This window comes from Physeter macrocephalus, chromosome 9 (assembly GCF_002837175.3).
Source record: "Physeter macrocephalus isolate SW-GA chromosome 9, ASM283717v5, whole genome shotgun sequence".
NCBI classification, from domain to species: Eukaryota; Metazoa; Chordata; class Mammalia; order Artiodactyla; family Physeteridae; genus Physeter; species Physeter macrocephalus.
Window position 1 is genome coordinate 25350793 of NC_041222.1, and position 15413 is coordinate 25366205.

The following is a 15413-nucleotide window of genomic DNA, read 5'->3' on the forward strand; positions in this document are numbered from 1 at the left end:
GGACACTGCCCAGCACACAGTAGACACTGCAAAACATTGATTGAAGGAATGAATGATTATTATAAAGCAAGAGGCTGAACTCCAGCTTTAGAAGAACATGGAGTGGAGACTGGTAAACAAGACAGTAACTCAGACCCAAGGAAGAATACCGGGGATCCATTACCCAAACTGGAACACAGGCCAGAATAGGATCTGGGAACCAGAGGGATGCCCAGACATCAGAAATGGGGCATGAGATCACAGCTTGGCCTGGAGCCAGACTGTTGGAGAGTGAGACTGGAGCTCCTTGGGTCAGGGCTGGTCCCAGGCCAGGTGTCTAGGGGCCAGGTCACCCCATAGGTGGAGACAGAGAGGCTGAAAGGTAGTTGTCAGGCAGGGCCTTCAACCACTTAGTAAATGTCAAGCAAAGTTATTCCAGCTTTCAACTTATTCCCAGATGTAGTTGTCAGCGGATACTCCATATTGGCATGGCTTACAAGGAAAACACAAACGACTAAGGGAAAAAAAAAAGGAAAAAAGTGAAAATGCTCATTCAGAAACCTGAGCTGAGGAGTTGAGGAATGGTAGATGCTGGAAGCCTATGACTAGGGGATATCTGTGATGTCAAGATACCAGCTGATGGAGCATCTGGGGATTACATTGTCCTCTGGACCACTTTTTTTTTTTTTTTTTTTTGGTGGAGATGCACAAGTGAGCTCTGCCCTTGCAAACCCTCCAGCTTGAAAAGGTTAAGTGGAGCCTGGGAGGTGGTGTCTGCAGAAGCCCAGAAAGAGGAGTTGGACAGGGAGAATTTGGCTTTGTTTCCCCAGAACTGTCCAAGTTACTCTTCAGGAGTTGGGCTCGGCCTCTCCTCTCCATCTTCATGCTTCCTGATAATAACCTAGCATATGATTCAGGGCTGTCCCTGCCTCACTCCAGAAGAGCGAGTCTGTGGACAACATGTGGTCCAACTTCTTCACTACATGCCCAAGGGAACCAAGGTCCAGGACAATTCAGAGTCAGGGCAGTTAGTTTCCTTCCCACAGGGGAACCTGTTCCCCATCCTGACTTCCACTGCACTGTGTACAAAGCTCTTGCTGGCTCTGGGTTTCAGTCCTCTCTCAGTAGTTCTGTGTTCTTCAGTAAGCTACGGAACCTCTCTGTGTATTGGTCTGTAAAGTGAGGATGATGAACACAGTATTGGTTCCTAGGGCTATTGTGTGGGTTCCATAATAAGGCAGGTAGCAAGTGTTCAGTGAAGGTTAAATTACCAACCTTGTTAACAATGTCATCCATATTGCCCACAATGGTTGGTTCAGGCTCAAGGAGGTTTTCTGATTTGATGTCCTATTGTGTCCCCCTTATTAATCACCTCTTGGGATTTTGTATTTCCATGACCACGGTTCCTATTCTTCAAGCTTGGAGAGGTACACGGGGCCCGAGGCTCTCGGTCAGATTGCAGGACTGCTTTGCTTAATTAAGGCTAGCCAGTGCAGCCGGTGCGACCTGTCATAGAGAGGGCCAAGTCGAGGGGAGCATGGATCCGCTCTGGCCTGAGGACTGTACTCCGACCTGGGGAGGCGGGGGTGGGTGGGTGGGAGATTTCTAGGGCGGAGCCCCCTTCGGGAATGGGGACGTGGGGAGGTCAAACGCCTGGAGGGGGCAGTAGCACACGCAAGGTGAAGACCATAGTCTCTTGGGGTTGGCAAAGGGCGTCTCAGTCTGGTGGGGAAGGAGGGGGCTTTCGGCCAAGACCAAAGGGCTGGACACCTCAGCACCAAGGGGCGTTCGAACGCCGTTGGCATCTTTGGCCGCCCCTTCTGGCTCAGTCCGGGCCCCCTAGACACCCGCGCAGAGCAGGGTAGTGTAGGCTGCAGGTGCCTCTAGGACACCTCTGTGGCGCGCTCGCAAACCAGACGTTCCCAGCCAAACCTCCAAGAAGCAGTCCCAAATCACCTTGCAGGTGCTACAGGAGGCGCTCGGAGAAGCGACGGCGGCCACTGCGTGTGCCAGCACGCCGTCCTCGTTCCCTCAGCCGCTGTACCCGGGCCCTCAGGTCCCAGGAGGTCGCGGGCAGCCCGCGCGGCGGAGGGCCGGGGGCGCGTGTGTGCGGGTGCTGGGAAGGCGGCCCTCCCCGCGGCCGCCGCAGCGCCAGTGCCTCCCCTCCCCCGGCGCGCACGGCCTGTCCCTATCCCCGGAGGCGGCCCGAGCCGCCGCGGAGCAGCCTCTCCTTCGCCTCCCGCGTTTCCTACCGCCCGCCCTCCTCCGGCCCGGCTCCAGGGGCTGCCGCCGAGCGGCTCCCGGCGGGAGAGCGGCTCGGAGCGTGCACGGGGGCGGGCGGAGGCGGCCCGGTTCGGGGCGGCCGCGCTGGAGAGAGGCGCGCGCGGAGACGCCAGCCCCCCTCTCCGCGTTCGCTCGCTCGCTCGCTCCCCGCCTCCCGCACTCCGCTCGTTCCCACCCCTTCCCGGCGTGATTGATCCGTCACGGGCGCCGCCGCTGCCGCCGCGGCCGTTCTGAGCCGAGCCGGAGCCCGAGCCGGAGCCGGAGCCGGGGCCGGCGCCATTGCGCGGGCGCCGCGGGGAGAGCTTGGCGCGGGGCGGCGGGCCGGGCCAGGCCATGCGGGCCGAGTGAGCCGGCGCCCGCAGCCCGCGGCGCGGCATGGCTTCCCCGCCGAGCTCCGGGCAGCCCGGGCCGCCGCCGCCGCCGCCACCGCCGCCCGCGCGCCTGCTGCTGCTCCTGCTGCTGCCGCTGCTGCTGCCGCTGGCGCCCGGGGCCTGGGGCTGGGCGCGGGGTGTCCCCCGGCCGCCGCCCAGCAGCCCGCCGCTCTCCATCATGGGCCTCATGCCGCTCACCAAGGAGGTGGCCAAGGGCAGCATCGGGCGCGGCGTGCTCCCCGCCGTGGAACTGGCTATCGAGCAGATCCGCAACGAGTCGCTCCTGCGCCCCTACTTCCTCGACCTGCGGCTCTACGACACCGAGGTGAGTGTCGGCCGCCCGTGCCGTCGGGGCTGTGGGGGCGATGGGGGGAGGGCGTGTTGGACAGAAGCAAGCTTCGGCCCATGGGCAGAGCCCTGATTGAGCCTGCCGAGGGCACCGCGCGGGCTGGGGCTCAGTGCTTACCCTCTGGGTCCCGCCGGGCTTGGCTGGCACAGCCGGTACCAAGATTTGCTGAACATCTTCCTCCTCTGGGATTGTATGTGTGTGTATGCTTGTGGGGTGTGGGATAGAAGACTAGGGTCTCCTTTGCCCAGAGAAGGAGTGGAGAAGGTGGTAACTGAACCTCCCCAAAAGCCTGCAGTGGTCGCCCCTGCCCAGGTCCCGCTGGTGGGGCTGTGGAGTGCTAGATGGGAAGAACAGGCGCATTGACTCTAAACTGGGCCATCAGGGGCTAGAGAGGCCACGGGCCTGCTCTCGGCCCCAGGAAAGCCGAGCTGTGCTTTGAGGTCCGGAGGACTCGGGGATCCGAGGGGCTGGAGGGCGCAGCAGGGCTGGACGAGCTCGGAGCCAGTACCACTCGGGCCGGCGTGGGGCCGCCGGCTCTGCAGGGCTGCTGCCAGCATGTACCCGGCGCTGCCTATGGCCCGAGCGGTTTTCTGAGGAGACCCCCTCGGGCTGGTTGCTCAGACAGTGCCCTGATCAGGTCTCGCCCGGGCGCGCGAGGGTGTGCAGCCGCGCCGCTGCTGGTGGCCGGGCGGCTGCAGGCGCAGTTTCTCCGGGCGCAGACTTGAAGCACGGACTTGGAGCGCAGCACCCGGCTTGCCCTCCCTGCCCCCTTCTCTGAGGGGAGCCGAAGAGCCGAGAGCTTTCCATCCCAAGCCCCCTCCTCACACCCTCAGCTTGCATTCCGGCTGCAGCAACAGTGCACACCTTCACCGCCCGCCCGAGGGCTGGGGTGCGCCGAGGGGGCTCAGAGGAGCGATCGCGGGCCGCGCGAGGTCGGGTTTGCGAGTTTTTCGGGACTGAGGGAGCCCTTACGCTCCGGCCGCAGCATCTGAGACGCGGCCTGAAGGGGGCAGTGATTTCCTGTGCAGTACGCTCGGTTGGCGCCTCTTCCACCGCGCCAAAGCCCGGCCGAGGCGCTGGGCTTGATTGACCCGGCTTCCTGGGGCTCCTTGGGCGCTTCTGCTCGAGCCCTGGTGCAAACCCTTTTCTGAGAGGAGGGTCGCGCTGCCGCGTTGATCGTGCAGCCTAGGCTACACTTCCTTCTCTGTGTGCCCCCCCCTTTTTTTTTGGTCCCCGGAGAAAGAACAGAAATCTGGATTGCATCTTATTCCCCGCCTCTCCCCTTCACTGATGAACCAGCCTGCTAGCACTGCGCTGTAAATAAAAGGTGAAGAAACGGGTGGCAGTTGGTGGCGGTGCACGCAGGCTGCTGCAAGCAGAGAAGCTTCCTCTGCCCCGGGAGGATGTAAGCTGGGGAGCTGTGCAGAGCCAACCCGTGTGGAATCATTTCTGAATGACATTCCTGTCTTCTCCAGAACATTTCAAGTTCTCTGGGGGTAGTTGCCCGGCACACATAAACGGAGAGGGCAATGCAATTATACCTAACCGTGTCTTCTGGATGCTGTTTCTCTGTTGCTCCATCTATATCTATCTATCTATCTATTTTTTTTTTTTTTTTTTTTGGAAAGGACACGGAGAGCCGGTTCTTTGGAGACAAAACCATTTATGGACAGGGCAGCCCTGCTTGCATCATCACCAAATATTGTCAGCTGCATAATGTTTTCACCATCAATTTATTCCCTTCAGAAAGCTTCCCTGAAAGAGATTTCATATTAGCTTGTTACTGGCAGCAAAGGGAAGGGTGCTCAATTTCAGGGTGTGGGTTGATGCTTTTATATTTTATTTTTCAAGCGTGTCTTGATGACTTTCTGCGGGCCGCGCGAGGTCGGGTTTGCGAGTTTTTCGGGACTGAGGGAGCCCTTACGCTCCGGCCGCAGCATCTGAGACGCGGCCTGAAGGGGGCAGTGATTTCCTGTGCAGTACGCTCGGTTGGCGCCTCTTCCACCGCGCCAAAGCCCGGCCGAGGCGCTGGGCTTGATTGACCCGGCTTCCTGGGGCTCCTTGGGCGCTTCTGCTCGAGCCCTGGTGCAAACCCTTTTCTGAGAGGAGGGTCGCGCTGCCGCGTTGATCGTGCAGCCTAGGCTACACTTCCTTCTCTGTGTGCCCCCCCCTTTTTTTTTGGTCCCCGGAGAAAGAACAGAAATCTGGATTGCATCTTATTCCCCGCCTCTCCCCTTCACTGATGAACCAGCCTGCTAGCACTGCGCTGTAAATAAAAGGTGAAGAAACGGGTGGCAGTTGGTGGCGGTGCACGCAGGCTGCTGCAAGCAGAGAAGCTTCCTCTGCCCCGGGAGGATGTAAGCTGGGGAGCTGTGCAGAGCCAACCCGTGTGGAATCATTTCTGAATGACATTCCTGTCTTCTCCAGAACATTTCAAGTTCTCTGGGGGTAGTTGCCCGGCACACATAAACGGAGAGGGCAATGCAATTATACCTAACCGTGTCTTCTGGATGCTGTTTCTCTGTTGCTCCATCTATATCTATCTATCTATCTATTTTTTTTTTTTTTTTTTTTGGAAAGGACACGGAGAGCCGGTTCTTTGGAGACAAAACCATTTATGGACAGGGCAGCCCTGCTTGCATCATCACCAAATATTGTCAGCTGCATAATGTTTTCACCATCAATTTATTCCCTTCAGAAAGCTTCCCTGAAAGAGATTTCATATTAGCTTGTTACTGGCAGCAAAGGGAAGGGTGCTCAATTTCAGGGTGTGGGTTGATGCTTTTATATTTTATTTTTCAAGCGTGTCTTGATGACTTTCTGAGTGAGAGGGGGCCTAAAGTCAAGAGGATGAGGCAGTCAGAAGGCACTTCAGCTCAGGGGAAGGAGGGCAGAGGGTATAATCTCAACATCACGCAAGCAGGGAAGCCTATCTCGCCATTTGAAGGGGCGCCAAGCATGGGCTTTGGGGTGGCTTTAACCTGCCTTCTGGTCAGAAACCTAGTATCTTCCCTGTGGGTGACCTTGAGCAAGGTATTGATCTCTCTAAGCCTAGATTTCCACTTCTGAAAAACTGGGACTATTATATGTACTCCCCAGGATGGTATTGTGATGCTTAAGGGAGATAACAGGCTGGAATGGAAAATGCCTTGAGCTGGCAGGTGCAGCGGCCAGTGCTCTGTCTGGCATGCTGTAAGCACTAAATAAATGTTTCCTGCCTTCCTTCCTTCATTTTCCTCTGGTGTGGATTCACAAGTAGGACATTGTGACTTCAGATGTGATAAAATGGTCACAACTAAAATATTAAGACTACTTATTTGTTTTGCTCACTTCTGAAATCTCATGAAGGCTCAGTGAAGTTACCACCAGAAAAAAAAAGAATCTTGGCTTACAATCAAACAAATATGTTATCTCTTGCCATGAAGTGTCACGGTTGGGAGAACACCCAGGTGATATAATACTTAATTTTTTCAAGTGGTCCATCTTTAGAGTACAGGTACTTTCTCTCTAAGCCGGAGTAAAGGATCAGTCTGGGTAATTGCAGTAAAATCCACAGTGATCTAAAGGGTGCTTGGGGCTTGTGTTAGAGTGTGTGGACCCTGTTTTATTCAGATAGGATGTCTTTATGGATTGTGTGTACCCCCTAGTCACTTGCTGGGTGTGTCACTTGTTGTCTGTAGACTTGAATGCAAGATGGATGTGGTGAACACATTTTGGCTGGCTTTGCTAACATTTGCTGTCAGTCAATGGCCAGAGACAGTGGGCAGCCAGGGTGGACCTCTGTCCACACAGTCTTCAAAAAGATGGAGATTTAGCAAGACATGGGTTGATCTGATCATTGGGACTAGCCTGTCTCAATAAAGGAGCCTCCCGCACACACTTATTCAGTTGCCCCTCTCCTGTAATTAGAATAGCAATAAAGCATTCAAAGCCCCACTCAGTGCCATGTGTTTGTAAAAATGAAACATCCCAGCAGAGCATCTGCTAGGCAGGACCTCTCTTCTCTGGTGTACCTCAAATCACATCAGCAAACACTTCTTTATGTATTCCAAGGAAGATTTGAGTATATAAAAACACAAGCAAGACAACTGAAAAAACAGATAAAAGGAAGCATCAGAAACCACATAGAAGCATGCAAGTTACTGAACCCAGAACCTGGGCTAAGATGGTTACTGCATTTTTGTAAATTAAATTTTAGCTCTGAGCCTCCTGGCAGTCAAGGTTAAAAGGTAAACATGGTAGATTACATTACTTACGTGTTTGTTTAAAAGACTCTGAGGGACAGTGTCTTTTTTTTTCCATAAAAGTTTTGCAGGTTCAGAAATGTTCTTCATGTGATTGTTTCTCATTTGTTGGTAGCCACATTAATAAAAGTAAATAATAACCAAGGAATGAGTTTAAAAGTAATTTCGGCTTTTCTGATTTGATTAAAGTAATTTTCATTTTGGAAAAATAGAAAATTATAGAGAAGCATTGAAAAAAATTGTCTATAATCCACCTACACAAAGGTAATTGCATCTAATAATTAGTATCATTCCCTTCCAGTTGCTGGTGTTTACTATTTTGTGTGCTTGAAATCTCTATGCACCCTTTTATATTTTGTTTCATTCAGTTAATGTTATAGCATGGTTATTTCCCCATGTCCTTAAATCTTCTTTGCAAAGATGAATTTTAGTGGCTATTTACTATTCTATCCTATGGGTGCCCCATAAGTATTAAATCATTCCCCTACTGTTGGATTTATATGTTTTCCCTTTGTTACTATTTTAAACTATTCTGTAATAAACTTGGGAAAAGTTCAGGGAGCCAAAGGAGCATATTCCAGGAGTGCACCTCTCAGAAGGTCTACCCTGTTGCAGGGATCCAGCTTGGAAAACCCAGAGAAAACCTAGTGATTGGTGAGCACATCCTTTTCTTGAGTGGTTTTGCAAATATCTCTTCTCTCATTCATTGTGCTTTAGAGAGGACCTAAACGACTGCTGGATGGAGGCCGAGCTTTTCAGGAGGTCTGAGTACAGTTTAGTAGCCGTTGGGCACCTACTGCAGTTGCTGGTACTGCAGAAAGGAGTAAACCCAGCACTGGGCTCAGGAGAGGAGCTGGTGCACAGGGGAGAACAGAGCAAGCACATGCTTGTCATTTTCAATGCAAGGTAGAAAGTAATCTGTCTTGATGGTTGCACATTTCTGTGACTATACTAAAAACCATAGGACTGTAGACTTTAAAAGAATGAATGTTATGGTACGTGAATTGTATCTCAATATAGCCATTCTTAGAAATAAAGAGATAGAAAATGAGCTCTTTTAGAATCAGGCTCACATCTTTGTGGTTATACCCCATTGCCTTGCATGGTACCTCACCCTTAGTAGTTGTATTGCTTAGGAACCTTGTTGCAGGTGACAGAAACCTAATTTTAACTGGTTCATGTGGCTGAAAAATCCTGGAGTGGGCTGTATTCAGGTATGGCTGAATCCAGTCCCTCTCTGTCTCTTGGCTCTGATTTCCTCTGTGTTTGGCTTCACCCTCAGTCAGGCTCTCCCCACTTGGCTGTACAGATGGCCCCGAGCAGCTGCAAGTTTACACACTCCCAGTTTAGAAACTCCAGTAAGAAGAGTGTTTCTTTCTTGACGTTTTCAGCAAAAATTCCAAGCTCAGCTCTCATTGGCTTGAGTTGGGTCATGTGTCTATCCCTGAACCAATAACATGATGCTGACGGGCCTGGGATATCCGCCAGCCTTTCATGGAGGAAGAGGGAGGTGAGGCCAGCCCCACCCAACCACATGAATACAGAGTGGGGAAGAGGTGATTCCTCGAAGTACATCAGAGGCTGTTAAAGTGGGGGTGGATGCCAGGTGAGTCTGATCACAGATATCCACTTGGGGAATGCTAAATTCAAGAAAGAAGCAATAGATGCCAGGGACATTAAGAGAAAGGGAAGCTCACATCTAGGTCTCCTGGAGGAGAAGAAGTCAAGATAAGTCTGGAAGGATGAATATAATGTTGACACAGAGAGGTGTGGGCTCAGGGAGATGGAGGTTGGATCCTAGGAAGGATCCCCAGGATCAAGGGATAAAGGCCACAAAGTGTGAAGTGTGTCTGGGGAGCGCTGACTTGTTATGTTTTCACCTGAGTGCAGGGTTTGTAGAGGGAAAGGCAGCCTGGTGGTGGGTATGAAAGGCCTTGAATGCCGTGTCAAGAAGTTTGGACTTTATTCTGGAGTGGTGAGGAGCTGTGGGAGGTTTTCAAACATGCATGTGACAAGATTAAGGCTGGTAGGAATGTAGAGGCTGAATGGTAGACAGGAGAGGGTGGAGACAGAAAAGCCAGGAAGCTATCGTAGCAGTTGAAGGGGGAGATACTGGGGCCTGAGCAGAGATGGAGAGCCAGTGTGAGGGGATGAAGGCACTCTGAGACCTGACTGGGCGGGAGGGGCAGCAGAGGGGGAGCAATGAGAGCGGGGGTATCTGTCAGGCAGGATAGTAACTGAAGTCAATTGCACTGCAGGGGAACGAGGAGAGAGAGTCCCTGCGGGGATGAGGCTGGGCACAAAACCAGACCCTTCAGCTCCCCTAGCTCCAAGCACCTGTTAGATGAGCTTCTTAGCATGTCAGGGGGCCTGGGTTTGTATCCCCATTGGGTACCACGTACCTGCCTGGTGACCTTAGGCAAGCCACTTTGCCTCTGTTTCTTCATCTGTAAAATGGGGCTAATATCCTAACTGCCTGATAGGGTGTGGGGAACAAATGAGACCATCCGGGTAAAGTAATTCAGTGCTTGGTACACCGTGAATGCTCAGTAAATATTCACTGCTGTTTTGTCACTATTCTCGTTATTCCTGTACCGTGTGGTGATGATTATGTTGACCTCACAGATCTGTAGTAGGGATAAACGTGATGGATGTGGAACCTCAAAACATGATGTAAATGTAAAGCCGTGTTATCTTGCTTTCTAATGCCGCATTGCTGAGAGAGGTGTCGGAGAGAGAGGATGCGAGCACGAGATCTTTATTCATGTGTATCTCCCAGCACATCTTACATTTTGCTGTGTGTCATAGCCATCTTTGTCTGTTTCCCCCACTGGACTGTAGCTCTGTGAGGGCAGGGCTGGTCCGATTCCCTAGTGGTTTTACATGCAGTGGGCATCAGTGAATGATTGCTGAACTGAACTATAAGTGAGTAAATTAGAATCTGCCTTCTGAATTAACTTCCCACAGGATGAATGGTTTCTCTGGATCACTTCCCCAGGGTCTTTGCTCCACCTCCCCATCACCATAGGACTTAGGGGACCCCATATATCAGGATAAAGCTGAGCTGCCTTCTGCGTGTTCCCACCAGCAACAACCCCTGAACTTCCCTGGTATGAGGGAAATACCCTTGGCCATGCCGTGCCTGCCCCCGACCAATTCCTCAGACCTAGCCAGGCACCCAGTAGAAGGTGGGTGGAATAACACACTAGGGCCTGTTTGAACTAGGTATTGGGCTAAGCGTGTTAGCTCGCTACCTTTATCTTTAAAGAGCTCTTGTTCATGTGTTTGGCCTCCCCTCTTGTGGGATCATCAACTTCTTCATGAAGAGATGTGAGATTTCAACAGGGAAATGAACAAGCTGGAAGTGTAAGATAGGGGTGAAAATAGAGGTGCTAAATAAATATATAGAGAGGATATATAGCTTTTGTTAGTCAGGGTGGACTAGGCTATGCTGCGTTAGCAAACAAATCTTGAAATCTCTGTTGCTTGACACAGTCAAATTTATATATTGTTCACCCAAATCCAGGGAGGGTCAGAGCCTCCTGGGAGGCTCTCCTCCAAGTGAGAACACAGGGCCCCAGGCTGCTCTTGTGTTGTCAGTCTCCCATCTTTTGGCTTCAAGAAGATGGGGAGTAGGAAGGAATCCACACTAGATTTTGACCATCTTTACTTGGAAGTGACATGTATTATTTCTATTCATATTTCATTGACCAGAAGTAGTCATTGACCAACTTAACTTGAAAGGAGGCTGGGATGTGTAAAGGAGCATGTGGATGTCTTGAACACTTGTCATTTGGAGCCCTTCAAGAAGTACATGCCGAGATGGATTTACAAGTGCCAGAGTTCTTGGGGGTAATACCAGTGAAAGATAAAAGAGGAGATAGGGAAACCCTCAGACCACAATGCTGTTCTGACACCTGTGAAGGAGAAGAGAAGGAAGGAGAGTTGGGAGGAAGAGTCTCAGAAGGTCTTGGCCAGCCCATTGGGGTGCTCCAGAGCAAAGATTGCCCACTAGAGGAGTCACATATTAGAGACCAAAAGAGCCGGGCTCTAGAATCCCTGTGCAACTTAGTCACTGGCTGCAGGCTCCCTGGGAAGAATGTGTCCTTGGCTTAATTAAACACTGTGACAGATGTTGAAGCTACAGCTGAAGGCTTAGCTGATGGCACTTGTCCTGTAGGTTCTCTTTTTAAAGGAGACGTGAGTGGCCCACCTAGATGGCTGCCACAGCTCCACCTATTTCTGCCTCAGTGTCCTAATTCTACACGCGCTGATGGAGAAAATTTTCTGCCAGGCCCTTTTCTAGGCTCTGGGATACAGAGTTGGATGTGACATGGACCCTGCCCTTGAGGATCTCACGGCCTAACCGCTGGTCACCTAACCGTGGTAGGTAGGGGTCAGGGGAGGATGCTGGGGAAGGCATACCCCTTCTGGAGGCACCTGTTTGGTCATTCCCCATGTTGTTTGGGAATGAAATGTAAGTGGCTTCTTATTGCTGACTTTTTTGGTTATTTATTTTGGTTCTAGGAAGGTGAGAAAATTAAATGGCATAAGTTGCCCAGTGAGCATCTGCATTCATCTCCTTTATTTTATTCTTATTCTCTCTGCTTATATAATGATGTGCAGTGAGGCTGGTGAGATGTCTTCCTCTCTGTACCTTTCTAGGAACAAGCAGGTGTACCAGGCTGAAACCATGGAAGTGTGAGCTTCAGATGGGGTCAGCAGTCTGGGTTCTGGTGCTAGGTTAGTTGCTAAGACTTCGGCAGTCTAGGTGCTGGTGCCACGTTAGTTGCTAAGTCTTTGCTCTTCTATGAATTGCAGCACCGATTGAGGATCTCTGCTCCGTTGTAAGCACTGCAAGGGCAGACCTGGGGTGTGTCTGGGTCCCTTGTGCACACCTCTGCCCCTCCAGGCAGTATCTTAGGGCCAGGCACAGAGCAGGAGCTCAATAAACATTTATTGAACAAATAGATCTAAAAGCCTGAAACTCAGCTTTCTGATTCTAAGAGGCTTAATGGGTGTAGTTGTAACAAATTGAGGAAGTGCTTTGTATGCCAAGCCATGTGGGTTGAGCTTTCTGCTTGCTCTTTATTCTTACTTTGGTGCTTTGGGGGGCCCAGTAGTTGTGGAGTGCAGAGGGAAAAGGGTACTTGTTAGATGTTCCAACAGAAGATTTTGTGCAAAGCTAATGTTAGTCTCTTCTCCCCTGACAAACATACACAGCATCCTCCAAGATCCTCCAGCATCAAAACCTGGGAAAGAAATACTTTCCAGCATCTGACAAGCATTATGGTTTTAGGAGATTAGTTTATTGGAGCAGTATTCGAACTGGCAGTTGGTGGGTGTAGGAATCAGGTTCTGATACCCCACTCCCACCGCCAGGGACTGTGCGAGCCACAGAGATGGGACTGGGCTCTCATCCTAGTAGACACTGTAGGAATGAAGCCAAGTCATCAGCATTGGTGAGCCAGGTGGTCTAGTGGCAGGTCTGAGTATAGTGAATAAAGAGGTGTCCTGGGATCCCCTGAACAACAATACATATTCCAGGTGCCCTGCTCCTGGGCTGGAAGCTATTGCTCTTTGTCCTTCCGTGGTCAAGACTGATTCAGGAACTGGGTAACCTCAGTCTGGAGTGACTATTTCTGTGACCTGGTTTTGGTCTGGAGCCCAAATCAGATAACCAAGTTTATTAGAATCACGTGCAGAATAAGAGTAAATTGGTTATGAGCTGATGTTTGAAGGTCTGGGAATTCTTGCTTGAGTAAAGGGCATGAACATTGTGACACCTTTGGGGGCTGATTGGGGTGTTCTTTTTTTGCCAACTTTCTCAGTCTGTTTTGAACAGTCTACATTGCTGGAAGGATGAAGTGTCATTGTCATGTAGATAATTAGTGGTAGATCCAAAGTACTGAGTAAATAGACTCATCTGTCTTCATCAGTGCCCATGTCCCACAGCTGCTGGCTGAAGCAGACCCCCCCCCCCCCACCCTCTTCTCCTGCCATTTGGCAAGGAAATCCTCAGTCACCGTTCAGATAAAATCTAGCCACAGAAGGACTGTGGAGTGATGCGTTATTGCTGCTCTCGGGGCGTAGGGTCAGGAGGTGGCAGAGAGAAAATGATATTTTCACACGCTGCTCATGGTCCACTTGACTTTGTTCAGAGGGAACTGATTTTGAAAGCAACAGCCATCCTTACAATAATCACTATATTGTCCAAATCGCTTTGGTTCTGGAACTGCCCATTCACTGAAGCTTTTCTGAGAATGCCCAGAATTGTTTCAGGGATTTAACTGGTAGACAGGGACCTGGAAGCCCACTCCAGGGCGTATGATCAGAGCCCATGCAAATGCTCCCACCCAGCCCGGCTCAGAGCGTCTTGCCTTTGATAGAAGAAGAATTGGCTAGCCTGTCACTCCATAGAGTGTCCTCTCAGGGCCACACTGACCCTTCTGACCTCCTTGCTGGACTCTGAATTCTAGAAACCTTGGGAAGCCTTTGGAGAGCTTCTAATCTTGTCATTTAAAAAAGGAAAAGGTAAAGGAAACATTATTTGCAAGTGTGTCGGTGAAAGAAAAGAGACTACAACAACAGTAACTCACCTTTATCCTGCGCTTAGCACGTGTCAGTCCTATGTCAAGTACTTATTTAATTCTCACGCCAATTTGATGCGATAGGTGCTATTATTGTCTGCATTTTACATATGAGGCTTAGAGAGATTAAGTGACTTATTTAACATCACAACCGACCAAGTGGTGCTCTGGGATTTCAATTGGATGGTCTGACTTTGATCTCTGCTGCTTAAATACTAAAGTGAAACAGCATCTTCATATGGGAATTATCCTCCTCCCATGAAAGCAAGTGGCACGTTTTGTCAGTAGCTGCCGCTTCTCTTTTTTTGGATGAATTTCACCCAGCTGCTTGCCTCTCCCTCTAATTCAGCCTCATCCTCACCCATTTCCCTGTCCGCCCACTCAGACACACAGCAGCTCTGAACTCTACTCACTTTAAGTGTGTCTGTCTACACACCTAGCTCACATGGATCCGCTCTCTGCTTCCCTTGCTCTGGCAGAACATGTCACCTCCTGTAGTGTTTACTCGGGGTGTCAGTGTTTATCTCTGTGTGTGTGTCTCCTGTTAGACTTAGAGAGCAGCAGTAGTGCTTCCTTTATACATGTAGCTCATACTTGCTAAGCATCTACTTGGTGCCAGGCCCAGGGCTGGTTATAGGGCATGTGGAGGTGAGTCTGAAACAGCAGTGCTTTCAAAGAGAGGCCACTGGGGATCGTTACTATGCAGCATAAGGAGCGTGATGGTGCAGCCTGGGGCAGATGCAGGGGCTATCACCCAGATGCAGAGGACCTTTAGGACCACTGACCCAGCATGCTGGTCAGGTGGCCTCCCTGTTTGATACCCTGACTCATCATTGTTCCGGGAATGGGAACAAGACTTCTCCCTGTGCCCTTGAAGGCCCTGTAGTCTGCCCTGTTCACTCCCAGCTTCATTGCTGTGCACTCTCCCCTTTCCCTCTGGGCCTAGACAAGTGGTCCTTTCAAGTTTCTCTGGTGATTGTGCTCAGAGTGTGCACAGGACCTTTGCACAAGCTGTTTCCACCATCTGGAATGCTTTTGCCATCTTTCTTCATCTTTTAGATACCAGCTCAAGTGTGCTTTCTCCATCCTCCCTGATTGGGAAAAATCCCCTATTACAATTTCTCTAAGAACCATGAACCTTTGTAGTGCTTCTCACAGTTGCAATTTTAAATTGTTGGATTATTTGATCAATGTTGGTCTTCCCCTATTCTGCCGGGGCACTGGGAACTTAGTCTGTTTTGGCTTACAATAGTGCCTCGCACAGTTTCTAGCACATGGTAGGTGCTCAGTAAATATTTGCAGAATGAATGGATAAGTGGTGAAGGATTGTTTATAATGGCTTCTATGTGTTTTCCGATGCCCGGGCAGTGTGGGGAAGACACCTGGACACTGTGGAAAGACCATCACATATGGAATCAGAAACCTGTGTGTGTGTGCTGTTGCTGCTCACTCCTTAAGCCTCAGTGTCCTCATCTGTGAAATGGGGATGATCCTTTCTCAGAGGCTTATTTTGAAGGGTGACATAGAACATGCATGTAAAACATTAAGTACAGGGGGCCACGTTGAGTAGGCACCCGCTAAATTTTATCGTTGTTAT

General features: G+C 50.7%; 1 protein-coding gene across 1 annotated transcript in view; it reads left to right on the plus strand.

The window, feature by feature from the left end:
- The first annotated feature begins 2637 nt into the window (after positions 1-2637).
- Positions 2638-15413, plus strand: part of GABBR2 (gamma-aminobutyric acid type B receptor subunit 2) — a 370296-nt gene continuing 357520 nt past the window's right edge. Inside the window, exon 1 of the mRNA XM_024126525.3 lies at positions 2638-2958. Within this exon, the coding sequence (XP_023982293.1) occupies positions 2638-2958 (321 nt within the window). The remainder of the gene's footprint in view (positions 2959-15413) is intronic.